General features: G+C 29.6%; 1 protein-coding gene across 6 annotated transcripts in view; it reads left to right on the top strand.

The window, feature by feature from the left end:
- The window catches only part of TrpA1 (Transient receptor potential cation channel A1), a 212471-nt gene that overhangs the window by 49601 nt on the left and 139857 nt on the right, over positions 1-23013 (top strand). For 4 of the 6 annotated variants that reach the window (XM_014431955.3, XM_067052053.1, XM_067052052.1 and 1 more), the window contains 3 exons: positions 7426-7513; positions 8813-8863; positions 14558-14644. In XM_014431955.3, coding sequence (XP_014287441.1) covers positions 7426-7513; positions 8813-8863; positions 14558-14644 — 226 coding nt within the window. The remainder of the gene's footprint in view (positions 1-7425; positions 7514-8812; positions 8864-14557; positions 14645-23013) is intronic. The other 2 variants (XM_067052051.1, XM_067052050.1) reach the window with 1 other exon arrangement.

Here is a 23013-nt window from a genome sequence, read left to right as displayed (position 1 = left end):
GTGGAAAGAACGGAGGAAGATTGGCGAATAGAGATGGAAAGAGAATTCCAGGAGGATCTACGAATGAGGAAGGATTTTCTAAATGAGGTAGTTTTATCAGAGGGTGTATATAAATCAATCGTTTGGGATCTAGGATTTAATGAATCGATTTGTGAACATAGAGTGAGATGAAGAATGTAGGTTAGTTTTTTGTTATTAACAAAAAGTAATAAAAAGTAGGAAAAGAAAAACACCAATGAGGTATTACTATCAGAAAGTAAAATAAAGCCACATCAACTTGGCATACCAACACCTAGAAACCCGAAAATACATAAAACAATTCATGACTGCCTTCAGCCTCATCTCCAGCCCAGCAGATAGTTTGCTCTGTTAACTCGCCCTCCTAAAATGATAGGTCACCAACAGCAATTATTTTTATTTTATAGCACTTTGTCAATTGAAATGTTCTGTTATAGTCAAATTGATTTAACGCAAGTCAAATTATGTATTCAATTTTCAGAATGAGATAATATTTATTGACTCATCTTATGAGTTTATGGTTATTATTTAACAGTTCAACAGCCTAGTAGGAAAAACTTATTAATTAACTTACTATTAAAATACAAAGTTGTGCTACCCAACTTCATTGGACTGCTAATCACACAGCATACTTATTTTAGTCTAATCAGACGATATTTTTAATCTTACAATAAATAAGCCTATACAAGTATACAATAATAATAATTATAAACATTATTAGTATACAACACTAGAACATTATTATTATTTATTTTTTTTTTTTTTATATTTCATCTTTTTGGTTCAAACTAAATAATATAACGGATATGAAATAAAGACTTTTGGAGTCTCCTAAAATCAAAAATGGGAAGTTCTTGGGAAAAAGTTGATGGAGAACCGCCAAAGAAAAACATCTAGATACCCTGGGACACCATAAAGTCGCTTACAGAGAAAGGGAAGACTGCTGCGTAGCATAAAGAAAATACAGGGAAACAAGAGGAAGAAATAATTGAAACTTGGTGAACTTATCATCAGGAAATGTTCTCTATTGATGAATGAAGGAGAACCTAATAACCTCATAAGTGCAATATTGTCAATATTCCAGGATTCAAAAGGTACTGTTAGAATGAAAGGGTGTTAAAAAAAGTTTTAGGTTTTATAAGACCTCAGCTCACTTATTTATTATTTTCATGGATAAAATATAGAAAGTCTGCCAGAGGAGTACGTCGAGAGCAATGAGGATATTGGAACCTCTTCTAAGTTCTGGAACAAGTGTTTATACATGCAGGTTTTAGCACAGACTCCCTACAGAAATGAATAGTAGGATTAGTCTGCAACAAGAAATTGATCAACTTTCCTAACCATTGGAGGTTTAAAGAATGAACCAATCTGGTGTTAACTATGTTGTACTGAATGGGGCAACATGACAAAAATTACCTCCCACCTTATTTTGAATCTGATTCTACATAGTTTTTTTGTAATCTATAAATTTAATAAATTGTTAACTCACGAACAGATAATATATAAAATATATCTGGCATTATGATAGGTAGTGGACAAACATTGAATGTTTAGTTATGAAGCAAACAATTTTATCAACATTAAAAGTAAATAAAAACCTTCTTAATATGAAAAAACCAGTATGTAGAAGTACATAAATCAACACATATAATGCACATAAGTAACACTTTGAAATTACTTAATTTATTTTTTATTTTATTGGAAAATAAAATATTTACCTTGACAGATGAGGAAAGTTTTATGATTAAGTTGATCATGCCAAGTTAAATGACGAATCTTGTCACCAAAATCTGTGGCATATACCTGAAATCAATACACTTATATTACAAATCAAAATGAATTCCTATTTAAATGTTAAGGTTTGAAAAATAAACTAAAGTAATTCGAACTATAAACCTTCAATTTCAAAATTAACTGAAATAAATCTAAAGGATGCTTTGAAAGAATGGACTGAGGAGCTCCACTTGAGAGGAATGACTATTAATGTTTAGAAACGAACAGCCATCGTTGAAAGGGATGATAAGGAGGAGAGGATTAACCTATAATGGGCTACCCCTTCAATATGCAGATACCTGCGAGTACCTGGGGACAATAATTAGCAAAAATATACAGCTATGTTAGGAGGTAAGTGTCTAAGTAAAGAGGAAAAAATTAAATTGAATATATTCTTAAATACGTTCTACAGCCAAATAAATAAAGGAAACAAACAACCAAAGCTCCCTCTATTTTAATAGTACTACTAACATTTTCGCTTTGTTAAGAGAAGATTTGGACAGTCCTTGAGAGGGGTCTAGATAAAACTGAATGGACCAAATTCATAATGAATGTCCGAGAGAAGCAGAGTCTCGGCAGTTGGTGAGGATGGAGCAACCCCAACTGAAATGGTTTGATCATGCAAGTATAATGAGTGATAAAAGGAACATCAAATGGTTCATAGAGGCCACAATAACAAAGAAAGTGCAAGATGTTATAGTTTAGTGAACTACTTTTATAGCTTAAGACACTATTTTTCATTCATATCGTAACCGTTAGTATACTGTATTCTTTCTTGTTTAATATTTCGTAAATACTAATTTTAATATTATTAATTTTTTTATGTTTGGATGATTACAATATTCGTTTTTTATTTTTGTAATCGTATTAGAAAATTGAAAATATCGCAGAATAAAACTGTATACAGAATGAACTGATATTCCGTAAGTACTAGTTGCAAAAAATTGGGCTGGATCCTTCCAGCTTGACAAATATGAGGGATGAAGGCACGGAACTAAACTGAATTATGGCCTGTAGAGATAGGACTGAGCTTGGTTCCACCAAATGCACTAGGGAATAAATCACAAAACTTCAGTTTGTTCCTTTTTTATTTTGCTAAATTGGTTCAAATTATTGTTTAAACATTAACGTGGCTTAAATGTTTTCATTCAGGTCATTGTGGGATCACTGGGAATAAAAAAGCAGACTCGCAGGCCTGACTAGCTATAAAGACAGGCCAAGTGGTAACATCATCAATATGCAAAGATGTTATTTCATGGATAAAAGAAATTGGATGCCAAGAGTGGCAAGATGAATGGTTCACCATAAGAGACAACAAGTTAAGAATGGTCCAACAGACAGTGAAACGTTCAACCAGAAACTTGAATCTGCTACGGAGAGAAGATGTGGTATTAACCCGTCTTTGGATAGGCCATACTCGACTCACCCACGGTCATCTCATGAAAAAAGAAAATGCACCGACGTGTCGCTACTGTGGAAACGATCTCACCGTTAGGCATATTATCACTGAATGTATTGCTCATGAACCACATCGGTTCTCTTCAGATTTACAGGAGATGTTGAGAGAAGACCCCACAACAATTACAAAACTTTTTCACTTTCTAAAAATCATTAATATTTATGATCACATATAGTCTAACTAATTGTAATTGTAATTGTAAATTTGTAAATTGTAATGTAACTTGTAATAGTAATAGTAATTGTAATTGTAAATTGTAATGTAATGTAACTTTTAACAGTAATTGTTAATTTTTACCTTTCTCACTTTGTGATTATATGTAACTTTCTCACTTTGTAACTTTGTAAATATGTCAATAGTAATGTTCTAACTCTGTAAATTCAGTGTAAATGACCCTAGTGGTCGAAACATTTAAATAAATAAATAAATGTTTTCAGGTACATATCCTTTACTCAACTTTCTAAAGAATTTTACTTATCTTTGATTAGAACTTTGATCTATTCATTATAACGGATGAAATTCTACTTTAGAGCTGAGTTGGTGAAGAATCATTAATTTCATAATTACGACTATCTTCATAGTCGTATTTTTTTCAGTTAGATTTTAAAACACAGCTTAACAAAATTTCGAAATTACAAAACAAATCTGGTGTTTATTAATGACCTATTTTTTAATAAAATGTATCGTTTTTTCGCCTGTACCAGAAAGAGTCGCATCAATAAATAGTTTATAGTTCCTGTTCTAATAATTTCTTTTCTTCAAGAATTCAAACAGAATGACGCCTTTTTCTCCGTTATTCATTGATATTGCTTTTTAAGTTATCGGTAGTCCTAAATTATGTCCAAGAGTACTCTTGTTACAAGTTTTTAACGATTTATTTTCAGATATTTAAGAAGAGTATGTTGATACGTAAGTGTAAGTGTTATGATATGTAAGTGTATGTTTTCTAAGTGCGACTTTTATTTTTTAAGTAGATTTTTTCTTTTGTGATTTTCATTACAATATAAGGATCTTATTTTGAATTAATTTATTATTGTTTTAGTTTTTTGTATGGGTTCTGTGTTGTACTTTGTAGGCCATTTTTCAATTCTGTGGTTACTACTACTTCATTATAAAGCCTTTTAATGTATACCGATCCATACACGCACCTTCATTTTCCCTCCCAAAGCCTTACCGGAAACCATTATATTTTATAACTCCAATATAAGTATTCCAATTCCGCAGAGGGTGCCTTAAAACGTTTTTCTCAGTGTGCACAATAAATCTATGGTTGATGAAACCATTTAAATATTTTTTTAATTTAGTTCATAAAAATAGATAAATTATCCTATTCATCAACAATGTTTCTTTTTTAACCTTCCGAATAAAATAAAGTGATGGTAGCACTTACAAATTTGAACTTAAAAGTAATACTAGAAGTTAGGGTGCATGGCCCAAAAGCAATTAACCCAAAGTTAGATAATGATCTATAATTAGTTTAATTTTATGCCTACGTACGTGGCATGATATGTATTTATTATTCATTTTACTTGTAATTAATGGTAATGAATGACTCCATTCATTGCAGTTTCAGTTTAACCTTTATCTGCCAACTAAGGCAGAGCCTATGTATGAGCGTCTAACTTTAGAACCATGCCTGTGAGCTAACACTTCCTTACAGTCAACAATATAACTAATTTATAATCTTAAAATTCTTTCTTGAGACTGGCAATTTTTTACTAAACAATTCAAAACACTATCCAAATTATAGTCTCAATATTGATGAGATACACAATACACATTATACAGTATATAGATTTTGTGTGTCAGTCTTGTAGTTTACAGGTTATTTATGTTTTTAGTAATGTAAATAGCCTCTAAGATTCATCTGCTTTGAAAATTACTGCTTCTTAAATTACTCCATTCCAAAGACCGACGGCATTTCCAGTTATAACAATCTTGTTTTAAACCTTCAATCAATTAGAATGCTGGCCAATATCAGCCAAAACGTATGAAACTTAAATTCCATTCTATTTTTTTCCAATTGAAGTAGTGAAACCATTACAAATATGAGACATGACTCATGATAGATGAGGCAAAATATAAGGAGATTAGTATATCTTTACACCGACAACCAAAAATGTATTTATACGTAGTAAATATGTAATTATAGACAAATGGAATCGGCAAAATTATCTAATAATACATTTTAATACGATGAGATTCACTTCAAATGACAAATGTATAAAAAAAAAAAAAAAAAATATCCAATTCATTATAGATGTATAATACATAATAATATAAACGTAATTAAGCTTCACAAAAAATCCAAAAAGAAAAAGATAAACTTAAGATGATATAACATTGGTTTGTGCAAAAAGGAAAAGTAGAACGTAGCATGAGTGATATTGTTAAAAAAAAACACTGCAAGATTACAGAAATTATTAACTTTAATGACTGTATTTAAAGTAAGAAATGGGTATAACTAACCCTTCGTTAATAAACTGTGAAGACTTTAATTGTATATAAAAACTGTTGATATGATGTTAAAATTACATGGGTTAAATAATCATAATTACTGGGATTATATGAAGAAAACATCCCGAAACGTTTTTAATTGAAATAAAGATGTTTTAACTAACATTCTACATTCTTCTGTATTTTCCTCCTTATCATATAAATGAATATTTGTTCATTTGTTCGGCTTTTGTTCATAAAAATCTTTTCAATACGTTTTAACGTGTTAAATCAAATTTTGCAACAACAAAATGCGTAAAATATCTCATCAATGAAGGGCTTTTAAAAAAAATGTTTGTTGGAAAATTTGTTGCTTTGAGCGGTACATTTTATTATATTTCCTGGAGTTTGACATTAAGATCTGAGTCTATAGTAAAAACACAAGTTTGAGGCTATAACCGATTAGTGGCCAAAGAACCTCTATATTCAGGAGATGCAGTGTATAAAAAATAAATATACATTTATAAGAGGTGGGATTCTTTACTTGTTAGTATTAAAATCATGTATAAGATAATATTCAGTCAGATATTCCTAAGTTTAATCGTGGACAAACTTTGTCAAACTAGATCGAAAAATAAAATACGTTTGGTGATTGTAATAACGCAAAAGAAGTTATTACTCTTTTTCTTTAGTTTTTGTACTCATATTATAACTTGACCTAATTTTAAACCCTAATCGAGCCGATTTAAAAAAAAAAAGAGTCCCTAATAAACATAAAACGAAAACATTGCAATGATACTTATTTTATTGGAAGATGATAGTTGACCGTATGTAGATTGTAGGAAGATAGCTCGGGTGGCGGACAATAAAGGTATCAAAATAGTAAAAGAAAAACTATTTATTGTTAACCAAAGTTTTGCCACATTTTGCAGGGCTTCGTCAGGGCTAAATGAGAAAAAGAAGATACAAACAATTTAGAATTGACAAAACATTTCAAAACAATTGTTATGTTTATAAAATATATAAAAAAGAATTAATTAGTAATAATAGTAGACTGGGAACAAGTTACTAATAAATATAACCGGGTTTGATAGAAGTTCTAAATATATATATATAGTCAGATAGATTGTAGGAGACTATTCATTAAAATTAGTTATGAATGTAGTAAAGAGTTAGGTATAAAAGGTAGAACAGATAGGTGAAGAAGATATGGTATATATGTATATACCATATCTAATGTTAGGTATGGTATAGGTGAGGTATAGTAATATGTAAAAGGGAGATATTAAGAAAATTGCTAAAAATAAACAATAATTATAGTGGTAATCACCTGCCAGATTGTAACACAACGGACAACTGAGAGAAAAGTCCCCTTACCTCCACATCAGGTATAAAAGAGTCTCCCACTCCTTAGGTTAACCTTTAGGAATGGTAAGATATTTTATAATGTATAGATAGGTAAATTGTTAGAAACATCTAATTTCGTATCTAATATTACAATAAGAAATGCGATAACTGTGGAGGCATATGCGGAATATCCATATATAAATATCCATGTGGAGGAATATTTATATATACATTTATACAGTTATAAATGTAATATATACGTTCTCTTCTGTATGAAGAATAGTTCTGAACCATTCTTCTGGTTCTTTACGTCATATCTATTCTAGCTCCCTTTGCTTCAGTATTATGAATTTCACTAATATATTTTTTTTTTGTTTTATTATATTTTGCAGTGTCTGCCGCAACGATAGGAGGAGAAAATGGACCAAAGGAGCAGCGTTGCTGTCATTCTTAACCCCCCCAACAGCTAGGAATCACGAGGTGAGCTCAAATCATCTTTAGTTCCGATATTTTACTGACGAGTAGATACTTCCTTGAATTTTTACTTTTGACAGCTAACTCATTTGACTGTTTCTAAGCTATTAAATTACCTAGATATTAAGCACCTGATTCAGAACAAGTCTTTCCACCAAACCATGTTAGACAGCTCTATAATTAACTACGCTGTCTTGATGGAGCTATGTAAGTTTATCTGACTATAATGTACTTTGGAAAAATTTTTCATTACTAAAAAAACCTTGAATTTTTTTTTATAACATTCGATCCTCAGGAACGAATTTTATGAGGAGCTATTTCTTTATTTTTATTACAGATCTAAAGTCACGACACTGTTTTTCTTTAGGTTTTTGGTATTTTTCCTCAAGTATGAAGGATAAATAAGTGGAACGGCTCTGGTGTTAGAATCAAGTTCCAGAACACATTGCATATTAATTTTTCCTTTGTTTAGAGCGAAAAATATTTTTAAGTACCACAGTTTATAAAATAAACAAAAAATATATATTAAAGAAAATATTAGAGATGGACAAAGTTGATAAAAACTATCTCCAGGCTTCTTTAAAACAATACATGTACCCCTTGAATAGAGCAGCTTGAATCTCTTTGATGATAAGTTATCTCTTACTACCTATAATATAATGTATACCTGTGTATATGTATAATATAATATATACCTGTTGATAACAGCCTGTTGCAACTATTTCAGTTACCCGAAATTATGGTATTAGAATTTATTATGATAAGATTTTATTAAAGACTTTATTTAAATTATGATAATTCCATAAAAAGAGTTTTCTAGGCACCCTGCGTGTATCGGTGAGTAATACTCAGAATATCATAGAACACACTTATCCAGTCACGGTATAGGATAGGATCTTAAAGCAAATGCCGTTACTCGTTCTGCTGGCATTTTCATCAAAGAAAATTAGTAGAAATGAATAATCATAAGGGCACTAAAGTATCCTGTTGATTCCTCTATAAAACCGAGTTAGCTGGTATAGGCTCTTCAGTTTGTCAGGACTGTATAAAATACGTACTTCTATATCTCAGCAAAACTAGTTTGCGATGGATAATTAACGCGCTTTATATTTTCCGTTTATACAATATATAGGAATAATGTTTAAGATAAATATATTAACTTGCACTAATAAGTAAGTTTTTGCTGTTCAGTAGACCCGATGTTCTTTTTTAAGTCAATGCTTCCCTGGATTGAGGTCTACTACGTTATAATGATCATAAGGGAAATCTAGCATTTCTGTTAGTAATGATGGTTTTGTTCACTAGGTGGAACTACTGGTTGCTAATGGAGATACAAACAAAGAACACATTCATTTTGTAAGTATTGATGTTTCGAATGTCATTTTACTGTGTTCGTCCAGCTTTTAACTAACAAAATAATACAATTAACTTTTATATTATTGACAAGTAGATTCGAGACATTTATGCTAATAATTAAGCCATTCATGGATTTTGGCTTAAAATGGTTTCTTGGATGTTGTTTTATTAACAACAATATTCGTTTATCCGGTGCTATCCACTAAGGATGTCTACGGAATCATTTTCTAAACTTATCAACTACTCCCTACCACCATATGTCATAAATATCTGTACTAAGTCATTTTCGTGCCGTTTATAACTATTATAGGTACTTCATAATTTCATCAAAACCTGGAAGAAATAGACCTGTATAAGTTACTGTTCATGTAAAACGTTTTCACTAACCTTTGGTTTTTGTACTATGTACTACTTTGTTATATTTGTTTTTTCCCTAGTTTTAATTGAAAGGAATTATATGTACAAATACATACATATATTGATAAACATATTTCTAAATGCGTATGTGTTTGTCATGAACATATAGAACACATTCATGCTCGTACATCAGACCAGTAACGCTGATAGTATTATTAACTCGAAAAAAGGTTCAGCTAACTTTGCTTGTTTAATTTATTGTTACTTCTTTAAGGTAAATCTAGTGCTTAAAATTAAAATGTTAATGAATATTAACGATAAAAGCCCGGAATAAACTATTGTTTTTGTTGATAACACTTGTGTTACAATAATAAGTATTATGTTACTAAACTATTTCAAACTAAAGATGCAAAATAAAAAATACTAATAAGTGTTTTGTATTTTTTTGGTTAAAATTACAAAATAACTTGTATTTTTTTGCTTAAAAATACACTGTTTTTATTGTTGACAACATTATTTTATTTTTAGTGGCTTTCCCTTTTTAATTAGTAAAAATTATTTAAAATAATTGAAGAATAATCATTTGGAGCACATTGTACCTATATTTTTGAAAATAAAACTATATATCCGTAACGTTTCAGCCCTAATTCATTGGTAATTTTTAAACATAATCCTCTTCACACTATTCATATTATTAAAATATATTTTCATGTATAAAACTAATGCATGGAAGTATTTTTAAAAAAATCCTAATTTTTAGCTCTATTTATTATATGTATATAATTTTTTTTATTTTCGTGGTCTTTATTTCTAAGATATATGAATTGATATTAGGCACACGATTCATTTTTAAATCTTATTTTACTGCTGGTGTTATGTAACCTAAAATATTTTTTTCTTTATTACTATATTTGAAATATTACCCAACTTTCTGAGTTTTATCAACCGTTTCATCTAATTTAACTAATGGATTAACTATAACTGAATAAGATTAGTCAACAGGGCTACATCATAAAGGATTCCTGGTATTCCTGAACTTGGCGTGCTTGACCGTAAATACTAGAAAGTTATTGTGTTTGCTAAATGACAAGATAGGATCATGTCGGACATTAATGGGTTGAAAAGAAAGATAGTAATTGTTGATAAACCAGGGGAGATAAGGTTGTACCTCTAGTACCGGTCACTGCTGACAGATGGTGCTTGCCTCCTCCCAAAGACGAGGGGATCCGTTTGTATTAGTTGAAATATTGAAACAATTTATATAATTATTTTTTTAATTTCTATTTAATAGAAAATGGAATTATTTGGTGATAATTATCATTTTATAGAAAATTTGCGTGAGATATCGAATATACCTTGTGTCATAAAGATAAGCGCTTTTATTGTAAAATTTATGAAACAATGCCACATTAAATATTAAATTATTCTACTTCAATGTTTAATAATAATAATCAAGTAATGTATATATACTTTTTTTTTTTTTTTTTTTGCAAATCGTTCTTCATTCATTATCTTATAAAAAAAAATAAAAGTATTTTTTTCTAAGTTGATTGATCTGTGTCCGGACTGACTTTTGTTAATTTACTTTTTTATTTTTTTGTTACAAGAAGGTGAACTTAATAGTTTTTGTTTTACTATTTGCTGTGATTCTTTGAATAGTGTTTTAATTTTTTGTGAAGCTACCTTTCCTGAATATCTTAATGCGAAAAATTCAACGGAAAAAAAATAATTGACATTAAATATTTTGTAATGATTAAAAAATCTGTATAAAACCATTGTCTCAAGACAGTATTTATTTCCTAATATGATGAAGTTTTATGACAATGTGAAGTATGATTCCTATTCAAGAAGTAATATTAGTATCATTATATGACCTTAAAAAAATATAAGCGAATACTAATATCTTTTAAAAACTATGTAGTTATAATTAAATTAGTTTATTCCTACGAGAATCCCTTTTCTTTAATTTATTTGAAATTTACGCAATATTATGCTTATTCCTAAAAACAATGTAATATTATCAAGTCTCTTCAAGACACACAAATGGCATACGATAATAAGTTTTACGTTGTTCCAAAGGAAAATATCTCTTCAGTTTTACATTTGAGATTCAGCTATCCATAGAGTTTTTAACTCCGAATTGCACTCACTGAGGCCTTACATTAACAGGTGTTTTGGGCTAGCTACTAATGTTTGTGAGAACTCAGGAGTCTGAATAATTTGAGACATGGGAATTGAAAATTGGTTGTGTCCTATGCTTAATCTTCACATACCTACAAATAGATGCATTATACGTACGGAGTAAATACTTTTATCATTTATATAAAATTATCAAGAAAATCTGAAAAAATTAATTTTCACAATATTTGTTCGTGACGATATTACTTCCTCATAAAAATTATGAGTGAAAACTTTTCAAAGAATATGCTAATTAAATAAACATAAATGAACGAATTTTTAACACATAGATTCATTTCCTTGGAATCCATTATACAACGGATTGATCTTTCTCAAATTGTTGAAAAGATTGCACAAGATGTATATAGATTTCTCAAAATGTATCAGACAAAAATTTCTCAACATGGTGTAATCGTTTCATGTAGTATTGTAAATGTCCACATGATAGTTTTTAAATATATATATTTATTATGAAAATATATGGACCTAATTAAATTTTCATTCGAATTTACTTCTCACTTTTTTCGAGGTTGGTGGTTTATTTTAATATTTTTTTAAAATTCTTAGATGAAGATAAATTTTTCGGAAAACAAGATTTAGAAGAGGCTTACTACTTTTTTTTGTATTAATATAACTATTAAACAAAAATAATAAATTACTTTATCTTGATTGATTGTATAGGTTGTGTAGTGGACAACCCTAAAACCTATTTTCAGCTATAACCTTACACAAAGTAAAGCTGAAAATTTTCATGGAATGAATTTGGATTATTAATAAATACTCACGAAATGTTAATATAAATCCTCTCTCAAATTCCTAAAGTAATAAATAACAACTCTGATCGTGCAAATTTCCTTAACTATCATTAAACATGTGCACTTATGAGAAGTGAAATTTATTGGCAAATAACTTACCGATAACCTCTAATAAAATACAGATGGATAAAGTTTCCTTAGTAATTTATTTCCAATACTTAAATTCATACTGTTTAAATTCAATTGAGAAAGGCTTATAGTTGGCTGTTTTTATTTTTAAAGTACTTTTAGGGTTTAGAAGGGAGTGAACAAAACTGTATGATATTTAATAAAAAGTAACAAATTTAGGTGTACTTTCATTTGGGCTGTAAATATTTTCTCATGGATAGCATAAATACCAATATTCTTCAACGAAATTCAGATTAGAGATTTGTATATATCTGTTCATTGATTTCGGAAACTTCTTTTTGTTTTTGAATTTAACAAGCTTTTTTTGTTGAAAGTATCCATTACGATTAACTATCTTTTATTTTCACTTTTAGATAGTATAAAGATAGGAAAATATAAAAACTCATATTGTTTAAAATATATTAAATACATTGTACAATATATTACAGGATTGTTTAAGGTGGCAATATACATAACATGTAAAAGGCAAAACACAAAGTTAATTGATAACCTTTATATTTTTCTAATAAAATCATAAAATAAATTAATAATGCCTTACGGTGTTCAATACAAGCTTAGAAATCTGATTCATAAAAAGATTGTAGGAACAGTAATAAATTATAATTTATAATTTTTTTTTATACGTTTTTGTATTATTCATGTGTTAGGTTATTAATTGATATTTATATAACTTATATATACATAACTTATATAAGACAGTTGATATTTATCATAAATATATAATTAATATATGAAAAAAATTATGTTAAACATCCCAATACATTATAAATTTTTAGTTTATATGTAAGTCCATTTCTAAAATTTGGGTTTGCCAGATCTCTGTTTAAATGAGACAAAAAAAAAAAGAAAGAGGGATACAATATTTTACTCGTGGGAATACTCTATTTGTTGAGGGAGAATGTTTAGTATTTATTTAACTAAACAAAGTTTGAATATAAAATATTATATGTATAAAGTCGTGGCGTATTGCGAAAAAGTGGGTTCCATGCTTGATCGAGTTTGATTGTTTAGGCGTTTAGTTTTCTTAGATCCTATTTTTGTTTAGTGTCTAAGAAAATTATATATATGTTAGAAATAAATGGATAAATTAATTGCGAATAATGTCGAACTCCAGAGACGGTCAATCCAAGCAATATTAGATAATATTGCTTTTGCACAATCTTATATATTTACATAAATAATTTATTTAATTAAAATGGTAGTTAAGATGAAACCACGAGCTGTTCTACATCTTCCTGATTAAATGTGTTCCTGCCCATGGTTGGAATCCCCTTTATCCCTCTCGTTTCACAACGTACCTTGTAAAGTTTACTTGTTTTTTTATGCGGAGTAGAACAGGATTCAACCTTATTTAGGCATCGTTGTATTTTTTTATTGAGGTGCATAAGCATCCGTTCAACACATTGATTTTTAAAATACATGTTTTGTTTATGTGTATAATATATTTTTTATGAAATATTGGAAAAGAATTTATCCGATTTTACAAAGTAAATATGTAGGAGAAGGTTGTAATATGGAACACGCCTCCTCGATACTAAAATCCAAAGATATTGTTCGGAGAGTCTGTTCTAGATAATTGTAACCCTCAAAGATTGAGTCTAAATCTAATTGTTGATTTAAAGTTTGTTCAGTTTATGAAATAATTTTTTGAGGTAAGTTGCATTATCAGTATGATCTTTGTAGTGTTTTTGTATTGTGCTGTTTTGAATTAATTCCTTTATTTTTTCCTAGGGAATTTTGTTTTTCTTTATTCGAACTCAAGTAATCAAAATGACGATGTTGGTTATACCCTTCTCGTAATATGTATTAAATGACATTAATTAAAATATTCTTTTTTTACATCAATCATGATAAGCATTACTTCTATTATTTAAAATATTATTTTTAGTTCTAGAGTATGTATGATGGCGAAGTACATACAACACCGAAATATAAAGAAAAATAATGTATAATATCATAGCGAGGGACAAACAAACAAAAAATGAATATTTAAAGAAATTGAACATATAATTTCACCAGATTCAAACCAATATATTGTTCTCAAACATAATAGAAAAAGAATAAAAAATCGAAACTTAGAAATCCTTTGATAATAATTTTTTTTAATGAGACAGATTATCTCTGTCATAAGGTTTCGTATTAATTTATTTGAATAAAATTTATGTTTTATGTTTACAATTATATTTCTTATGTAATTTTAAATAATTTTATTTAGGTTTCCGATGGCAAAGATTCAGAAATTGGTCCACCTATCGAAGGCGAAGTGTGCCTTCTCACTGACAGCCCATTCAGGATCTTGAGGGTAAGTCCCCTCTTTGTCTTTAATATTTTAATTATTTACCATTGGTCTGTAATTCAACAAAAATGTATAAATATGTTACGGGCAAAACAAGGACGTTTATTGCAATAGATATTCAACGATACAAGGAATATTTTGTGATAGATAAATCTTCCTGCAGAAATTTTATACATATAATATTATACATAATATTTATATTATATTATTTAAATACTCTACTTTTAATATATACACACACACAAAATACTTTTAAATTTACAAAAGAGTGTGATAGTGAAAATGAAATATTCAAGTAGTCTACATTACAAAATAATTTATGACGAACTTTTTAATATGGGTAAATAGAATATTATTAAAAGTATTTAAGTTGTAATAGGACTTGATAACTACTGTAAGGATGGTTCATCCTGAAGATGAGGGAAGAGCTCCGTAATACCGATAAAGGAATTTTTTGCGTGTAATCAAGAAATTATAAGAAGAACTTTTTCATAACAACTTAATGATAAACCTAATATAATAATAGATAAAGAATAAAATGATAAACCTTCCAATTGAAATAACATTTTATAAGTATTTTTTATTTCTATATAAGAAGATGGTCAGGGTTGCGGTCAAAAGAGAAACAAAAATAGTTAAACAACTATTTATTTATTTTTATGCAGGGCTTCATCATGGCTAAAAAGATACAAAAAAAAAACTGAGAATATTACTACAATAAGTACTTAGTATTACTAAGATACAATAAGTACTACTAAGAATACAATAACAACTATACAATAAGTACTACTAAGAAACAATAAGTACTGTATTTTATAGTATAAGTATATATTTTTTATTTCACTTAGCTTCGACTGCTAGCACCATTAGCACTGTCAATTTTAAACTCTTTCGTTCATTTTTTTAAAAACGTGAACATTAGATAGGTACCTCACCATAATTTGCCTCGTTTTTTGTTCCTTCATCGGCTTGTTCATTTCCTCTTACACTAATGTGTTGAGTCTGTTCATGGTTATTCATTGTAATTAATTATTATTTACTACAAAACGAACTAACATTAATGTTTTTATTTTACGTTTAGAATACGTCTCTTGCAACAAGAAGATTATAAAACATACAAAATATGAAATATAAACAATATATCAAAAAAAGAGTTGATTAGCTTAGGTCCAGGGCCTAAACCAATCAACTCTTTTTTTTCCAATACCAAACATTTCTAGTTGGCTTCTCCAGAGATCTTCTTCTGCCAAGTTAAAAGTAATGATTTGGTAAAGAGTTATGATTGTAGCACATCTGTTCCGATAGTTCCTTATTTCAATCACTAGTTTTTTAAAAATCAATATACAACTAGAACAGGTTTATTACTTTGTGGTACTCTATCGAAGCATAATTTGGTCTTTGATTTATTTTATTATAACTTTTTCAATAAGAGCCACCGTATAAGGGCTTATAGGTGAGTAACGGAAAAGGTGACCTATTCCAACGAAAATTTCTAATTCGTTACTTGTTGAAATTAATTAACTGCTTAGTAACCATTCAGGACCGCCAGTAATGCCGTTTTATGTTTATTCATATGTAGCATACTCATTATACCTTAGTTTTCGTAAAATTTGAATATAAATTTGTTTTTTTTGGTTTACGACGTACTACCAAACCAAATTATTGTGTTATTGAACTCATCCGACGCAGAATTTAATGCTGTTCAATTTCTAGTACCATAAATTGAATTATTCATTCATTGCTTTATTCGTTACTTTGCTTATATTATTCAGGTAGTTATTAAGAGTTTTACAACCGCCAGAAATGGATTTTCATGTCAAGTTTGATAAAACTAATTTTTAAAATTAATTGCTCATGTATGTTTTATGAGATGGATTTCTTACATCGGGGTCCTGTATTAAGATTTCCTAAGGCGAATCGACCTTTAGCACATGACAGCTTGATTCGATTTGCATTGGTAATTCCAAAAGATTCCAGAATCTCTGTACCACATCAGATATCACGGAATATATTCAGCGGTTTTATTTTACTCGAGACGCAGACGATAAGACGAGATTTATTCTATAAAATATAATAATTTACAACTCGTTTTCCCTAGAATTCGCAATGTTTTATTATTAACATTTAACAATTATTTTGTAGACGTGACTGTTATATTCGTCTAGTTCGGAACATTAAACATTTTCTCGTCACTAACACAAACTGTATCTCTTGGGAATAATGACAATTCCAGAGACACGTGACCATTATCGTCATGTCCACATGCCACGTAGTACAATTAAACTACACACAGTAATAACGGTTATTACCTTTTGTAACATGTGATACTATCATCAGTTGGAATTAAAGAAATATAAAAAAAACTTAATGAGCATCTTTAATATTAGTTTTTATATTCAAAATTATAATACTTAATCGTGGAATCTATTACATATTTCAGAATTTAATTGGAACTTATTTTAATATTTCCTATAGTTTTAATATTTTCAAAACAAATAGATTTTTTTTTATAGGATACAAGATGATCTTTAGCTCTCATAACATTCACACTACTAGTACACTTTTGCTCCTTCTAATTAAAAATAAAGGAAGTTATTGTTCTAAAAAAAAAAAAGAAATACGGGTAAAGTAAAAATAAAAAATACATTCTAAATAATGGTGACCATAAAAATAATAATCATAATTGGAAGAAAATATCCAAGTTAATCGGATAAGTACGCGCTTCCATGTAATAAAAACATGAAAGTACATCCCACTTGTAAACAAAGAGGAAAAACTATTAATACAAACAAGTAATGTTAGGTGACTGAAGGTAAAGGTCCTCAAAGTTCCGGCCATTGTCCTTAATTGCAGATCACTGATGTTGAAAATATTACAAAGAATTATTTCATGGCTTCAGATACAACTAGTACCATTTTTCGAATCATTTACACAATTTCCCCAGTACACCTGCCCCCGACTTTCGAAAAGCAACTGTTCACGCCAAGTTCCATAATCAATTTGTAAATAGTTTTAGCATTTAATTTAATTATATAAATTTTAATTTGTGTTATTTTCTTAAGAAATATATTATATTTTTAAAAGAAACAGATGTATTTATATTTTATAATTTAATATTTTAATATAAGAATAAAGGTCAGTGGGGATTATTTGGATGGTGTCGCATAGCAACGGGTCAACAATCTACGGTCTTGAATCAGCCTTTAAGGGGCCATTAGTCGTTCGTTAAATTCATTTACCTGACCATGTGTTTGTGCGTTACGTGTCATTTAAAGGATTTATTGTTATTTGTGTAATGGTAATACACCACTACTGCGTTCGATGAGTATCATAGTGGTATTTAATTTAATTAAAATTAAACAATTGGATACATTAATTGAATCTGTCTAGACGTGGCACACCAACTTTTGACTACTTTTAAAGTTGGTCTACAAAACCAGCGTCGACGACTTAGTAGTAATAGTCCTGCACTATTGCTCCCAATAGCGTGCTTACTACATAAAGAAAAATCAGAGTCCTAGACACTCAGTAATTTATTTATATATATTTATTAATTTGCTAATTAATTATATATAGTAATTAACTTGTTAATTGAACGTTGAACTTTATGCATGTAGTACTAAGAAACCTTAAAAAAATTACACATTTTCTCTACTTTTATCTTCGAAGAGTGACGAAATTACACACTTCTTACCTAATTACTTTAACCTAGACCCCTCGAATAGAGTCCAGTCAAATAAGCCACTAATCCCAACACATTAAGAAAAGAAAACAGAGGTCTGTTTCGTATTATTTAACACCTCTAGTACATTACATACCCAAATGTCCTACGGGTTTGCCCATCGAATTGAAGTAGGTTTGGTAAAATCCGTGTGTTTTAGCAGTTTTTGCTTTTGCTTCTAAAAAAAATATTGGGTTTGATGAAAAACAATTTCGAAATAATAAATATGAAAATTTAAGTACATTAAATTTCCAGAAAAACTGATCAGCGTTTTGTTAAAAAAAAATTCAACAATGACCTGTTTTTTTATTGTTTAGTGACACTAGTACATTACTTGAGTAAAAATCCCTGGAATTCGTGTGTCGGATTAAGCACAGACAGGAGAGGGGTTAGGGATAAATGGGATAAACAACTTTTTATTTTATTCATTTTTTCTTATAACTCGAAAAACATTGGATTTGTAGAACGGATTCTATACAAAATTCAATTACAATTAATTTCCTGTTGTATAATCTTATTTCTAAACCTAAGTCTCTGAGGTATGAATGGGTACAATACAGCAAATCAATCGGAAGCTTTGTCTTCAAGTTCCATGCTTCAAAAACTACTTTGGCATATTTTTATACAAAAGGTCAGTCTCAAATGTTTTGAACGTTAGAGTTGGGTATTGAATTTAGGGTGAAGTATAAATTGAATGTTTTCTTAAGAGTAAATTTTTCAACTAACTAGTGTTCCAGGTTTGATCGAATAACTGAAGAAGTATAGGTTTTTTTCCTTTTCATATCTCCTATTCCCTTCCCTACACAAAACCTCGGAAGCACAAAAACGTCGGGCATTTAAGGATTTAATTGTATGGCGATTATAGGAAATATAAGACAGGTCGCTTCTTTATTTTAGCTTCTTGATAATGATTCTGCCCTTTACAATACAAATTAATGTATAAAAATTAATTTAAACAAAATTTAATTTATTTTTGTACATACACATGTTCATAGTTATTAGGTATTGTAATACCGTAATACATTTTATAAAAATGATACAAGTTGACGGATTTTTTTGGGGGGCAATATTATTGTCGATGCAATTGACAGTCTAGATTGACACACGTTTGTCTAAATATAACTTCTTTCAACCCCCTCAATTTGTTTTCTGGGCGTAACATGATTCATTTTTTAGGTTATAATTTATTTCCAAGATTACCTCACTTGATGTTGACTGTATTCCGCAAGAATGAGTATTTTATGCTTCTTTCCCATAGTACGGGATAGAATTTTTAATTTTATATCATATAACATTATGTTATTATTTATGTTTTATTTTATAAGTAAAATAACATATAAACACTCCAGAATATAAGCTGGTTATGACCAATAATAATTTTCTCGAGTAAAGTCCAGATTATTTATAAAATGAAACGAGTGCATCATTAAGAATAATTTGTTTATTAGCCCACGTGGTATAGTGCTTTGTTTCAATTTAATATATTTAATAAATCTAATAGCTCCAGTGCCGTTGGGTATATTCCCTTGCAACATAATCATGTGCTGGCTGAATAGACTTCCAGCTCCAACACGCAATCCCACCGCTTTATTTAATGAACCTTTCTAATCATATCCCTGTCATAGCCAGCGGGGAACGTATCAATTAAGCGTGGAGTGCTTCTCATAGATTTATTAAGTATCCAGCTTTCTTCTATGATAAATAACGTTTATTATTTTATTCATTATGGTTTAAATTGTTTTAAAAAAGTGCACTCTCTTAGCATAATCGTATTCTACTTATGAAACTTAATTTAAATTCAGCCTAATGAAAAACAAAACTTAAAATACATGCATAAGATTTTTAGAAAATGAATTGAATTGTAACTTTCAGAGATCACAGTTTTATTACTGTAAGCCACTTTAAGGTGGGATGTCAGGTAATGGTAACATAGTAGAAAGCAAAATACAGACCAGGATAGGCAGCGGGAAATAAATAATATTTTACATTGCAAAGAGAAATATTGTATTTGTCTTTTTTTTGTGCACTTCATTAAAATAAATTAGAACATCATACTTATAAAATACATGAAATGTATTATATATGCTTATACTGAGTCTTCTCCCTTTGCCTTGTGGTATTATAAGGTGTTGATATCAGTCCAGTTAAGGTGGTACAGTCTAGCTATAGCCAAAGGCTACGCAATGGAATTAACGGAACGTGAAGGGACCTATTCGCTGGTCGAAAGAAAAGTCAGGAAAAAAGGTATTTTTTTTTTAATAGGAATATAGAAATATTGTAAGTTTAGTGAACTCTACAAAACCATCCCAAGACCATTGATATCCACGGGAGTGAAACTCTAGTTCTACTCTTGCCAAGGAAATCGGAAAGGATGCTCAACTCCTAGGAGAGAAAGATATTGAGAAAAATATTAGGAAGTTTTAAACTTTGAACATTGAACATTGTGGCATAAGTGGCTGAGCTAGAATAAGATGGACAGGACATGTAGAGAGATTTCTGGATCAAAAGATATGCAAGAAAATACTCTCTGGGTAATCGGATGGCAAACGAAGAAAAGAACGCCCCTGGATAAGAAGGCTAGATGATGTAAAAGAGGATTTGAGGCGGATGGATGTTAAAAGATGGAGAAGAGATACATTAGCTACAGGTGAATTCAGATATCCTGAATTCAGATTTAAAAAAAAACTGATGAATCACGGGAAAAATCTTTGTAGGAGGTTAGGGGCATTCTTTTTTTTTTACTATTGAAAATTCCACTATTATGTTGGGACAGAAAATAAATTTTGACTGTAACTTTGTATTGAGTGTGTGGTAACCATCAGATATCTGCCGATTTTCTAACATACTCATCCACATAACTGAAATTAGATTCTTTGCAATTTGACGACTGTGCTCCTCACAAATCAAATATATTAAGTATTCTTTTTTTAAAACCACTTGCTTACAAGAAGGCCTTTCCTTCACTACTGATGCTAGTTTTGATAAGTTTTGATGATAATTAACCAAGTAAAAAAAATTCACAACTGAGCTCATTCTCTTAACTACACAAACAGGTTATCACGTGCCTAGGTTTAACGTAATAAAAAATCGTAATTCTGGTATCTCTGAATAATATTAAAAGCCTCGGAAGCTATGTCACGAAGTCTAGAAAGTTGTATTTGTGGGACGAAGGAAAAATATTTGATTTTCAGATTTGACGTAATTTGGAACGTAAAACCTCAAAATTTGAGGAGTTGTTAATTATTTTTTCATAATCAATAAACCAAAAGTCACAAACAATGTTGTCTCAAAGCTGAAAAGGAGGGGATGATTCCTTCCACATTTATAATTGTAAGATAATTAGTAATATTATATTATCCAAAGATCAGTCAGCACGTGAGGTATCATTAATGCAGCCCAGATATAGTATGTTTCACATTAATAGATCTAAGAATACTTACCAAAGTAAAATGATAAATCACTCAAACTGCTCAAATGTAAATAAGTAAATTACACAAGAAAATCACTTGAAAGAGTTTTTGTTGTAAGATGTGCCATGTCCGGGTTAATTCATTCATGTGCACTTAAATCATGTGTTTCAACTCTAATGTTTAAAGTATAAAAACGTTAAAACGTCTTTAAACTATAAATAGTTGGTTATTTCAAAGGTGGAAAAGGGCACACGTTTTAGATACCAACGGGGAAACGCCTCTGCTTTATTTTCTTTGATTAAGAAAAGTTGTCTTTTTCCAAAACAATTGATCTAACATGGTTTAATCCGTTTTCGAAAAAAATGTGAAAAATCGATACTTCAAAGCTGTACTTCCGTTCGGTGAATTTTATCGAAAAAGTTGATGTTCTATCCCAGACGCCTCCAAGCCTTAAATATATAATTTCAGTCTTATTTAACTTTTCCTTTTTGAGCAAACCTTTTCACACACACACACACAAACAGGGTAGGTGAGGTGTACGCCTGTACAGGTTAGCAACTGGTTGAACACAGCACATTACTGCACCCAGAACAATACGCAACACACAAAGTTTGTTGTTTGACATTCTTCACGAATCTTACGCAGAATCCATTATAAGTGCGTAAAAATATATAAATATTGATACATACACACACCAACTCACAGACTTTTTTTTTACTTTCGCGAGACTAGGTTATTTAATCAAAGGGGACCTCAAAACATGTACTTTTGTAGAAACTCGAATCGGAAATTTCGCATGATCGCTATATATTCCATATATAGGTAAGTGAAAATAAAAATGCAGGTCTTCGTTAAGTTTAAATACGTTTATTCTTAGTCTACCGCTGATAGTGGGTGGTTTTTTCATTTAAAATATGACCTCATCAAAGAAACATAACAGACAAAATCCGTTACGATTTCCTTAACTGATTCTGTTCTTAAAAGAGTTACTTCCTTCAAGTAATCCATCATTCAATAGTCTATTCTCCATTCCTCCATAACTCCCCGCCACCCAAACTTTACTGCAAAAAGCATTCCGAATGATAGGAGACTATGGGATTGAGCAATAGGACTTTGGACTTGTTCTACCATTCAAAGGTTGTTGGTTGTTCAACCACCGCTAGAAAGTTTTAATAAAAGTACTCATTAAAGAGGTAATGAAAAGTAGAAAGAGGAACCGAAAATTTAGACGGAACTCGTACCAC

This window comes from Halyomorpha halys, unplaced genomic scaffold (assembly GCF_000696795.3).
Source record: "Halyomorpha halys isolate HHAL.00 unplaced genomic scaffold, Hhal_1.1 Scaffold1015.1, whole genome shotgun sequence".
In the NCBI taxonomy this organism is placed as follows: domain Eukaryota; kingdom Metazoa; phylum Arthropoda; class Insecta; order Hemiptera; family Pentatomidae; genus Halyomorpha; species Halyomorpha halys.
Note: the sequence above shows the minus strand (reverse complement) of the source record. Positions and strands in the feature narration are given on the sequence as shown.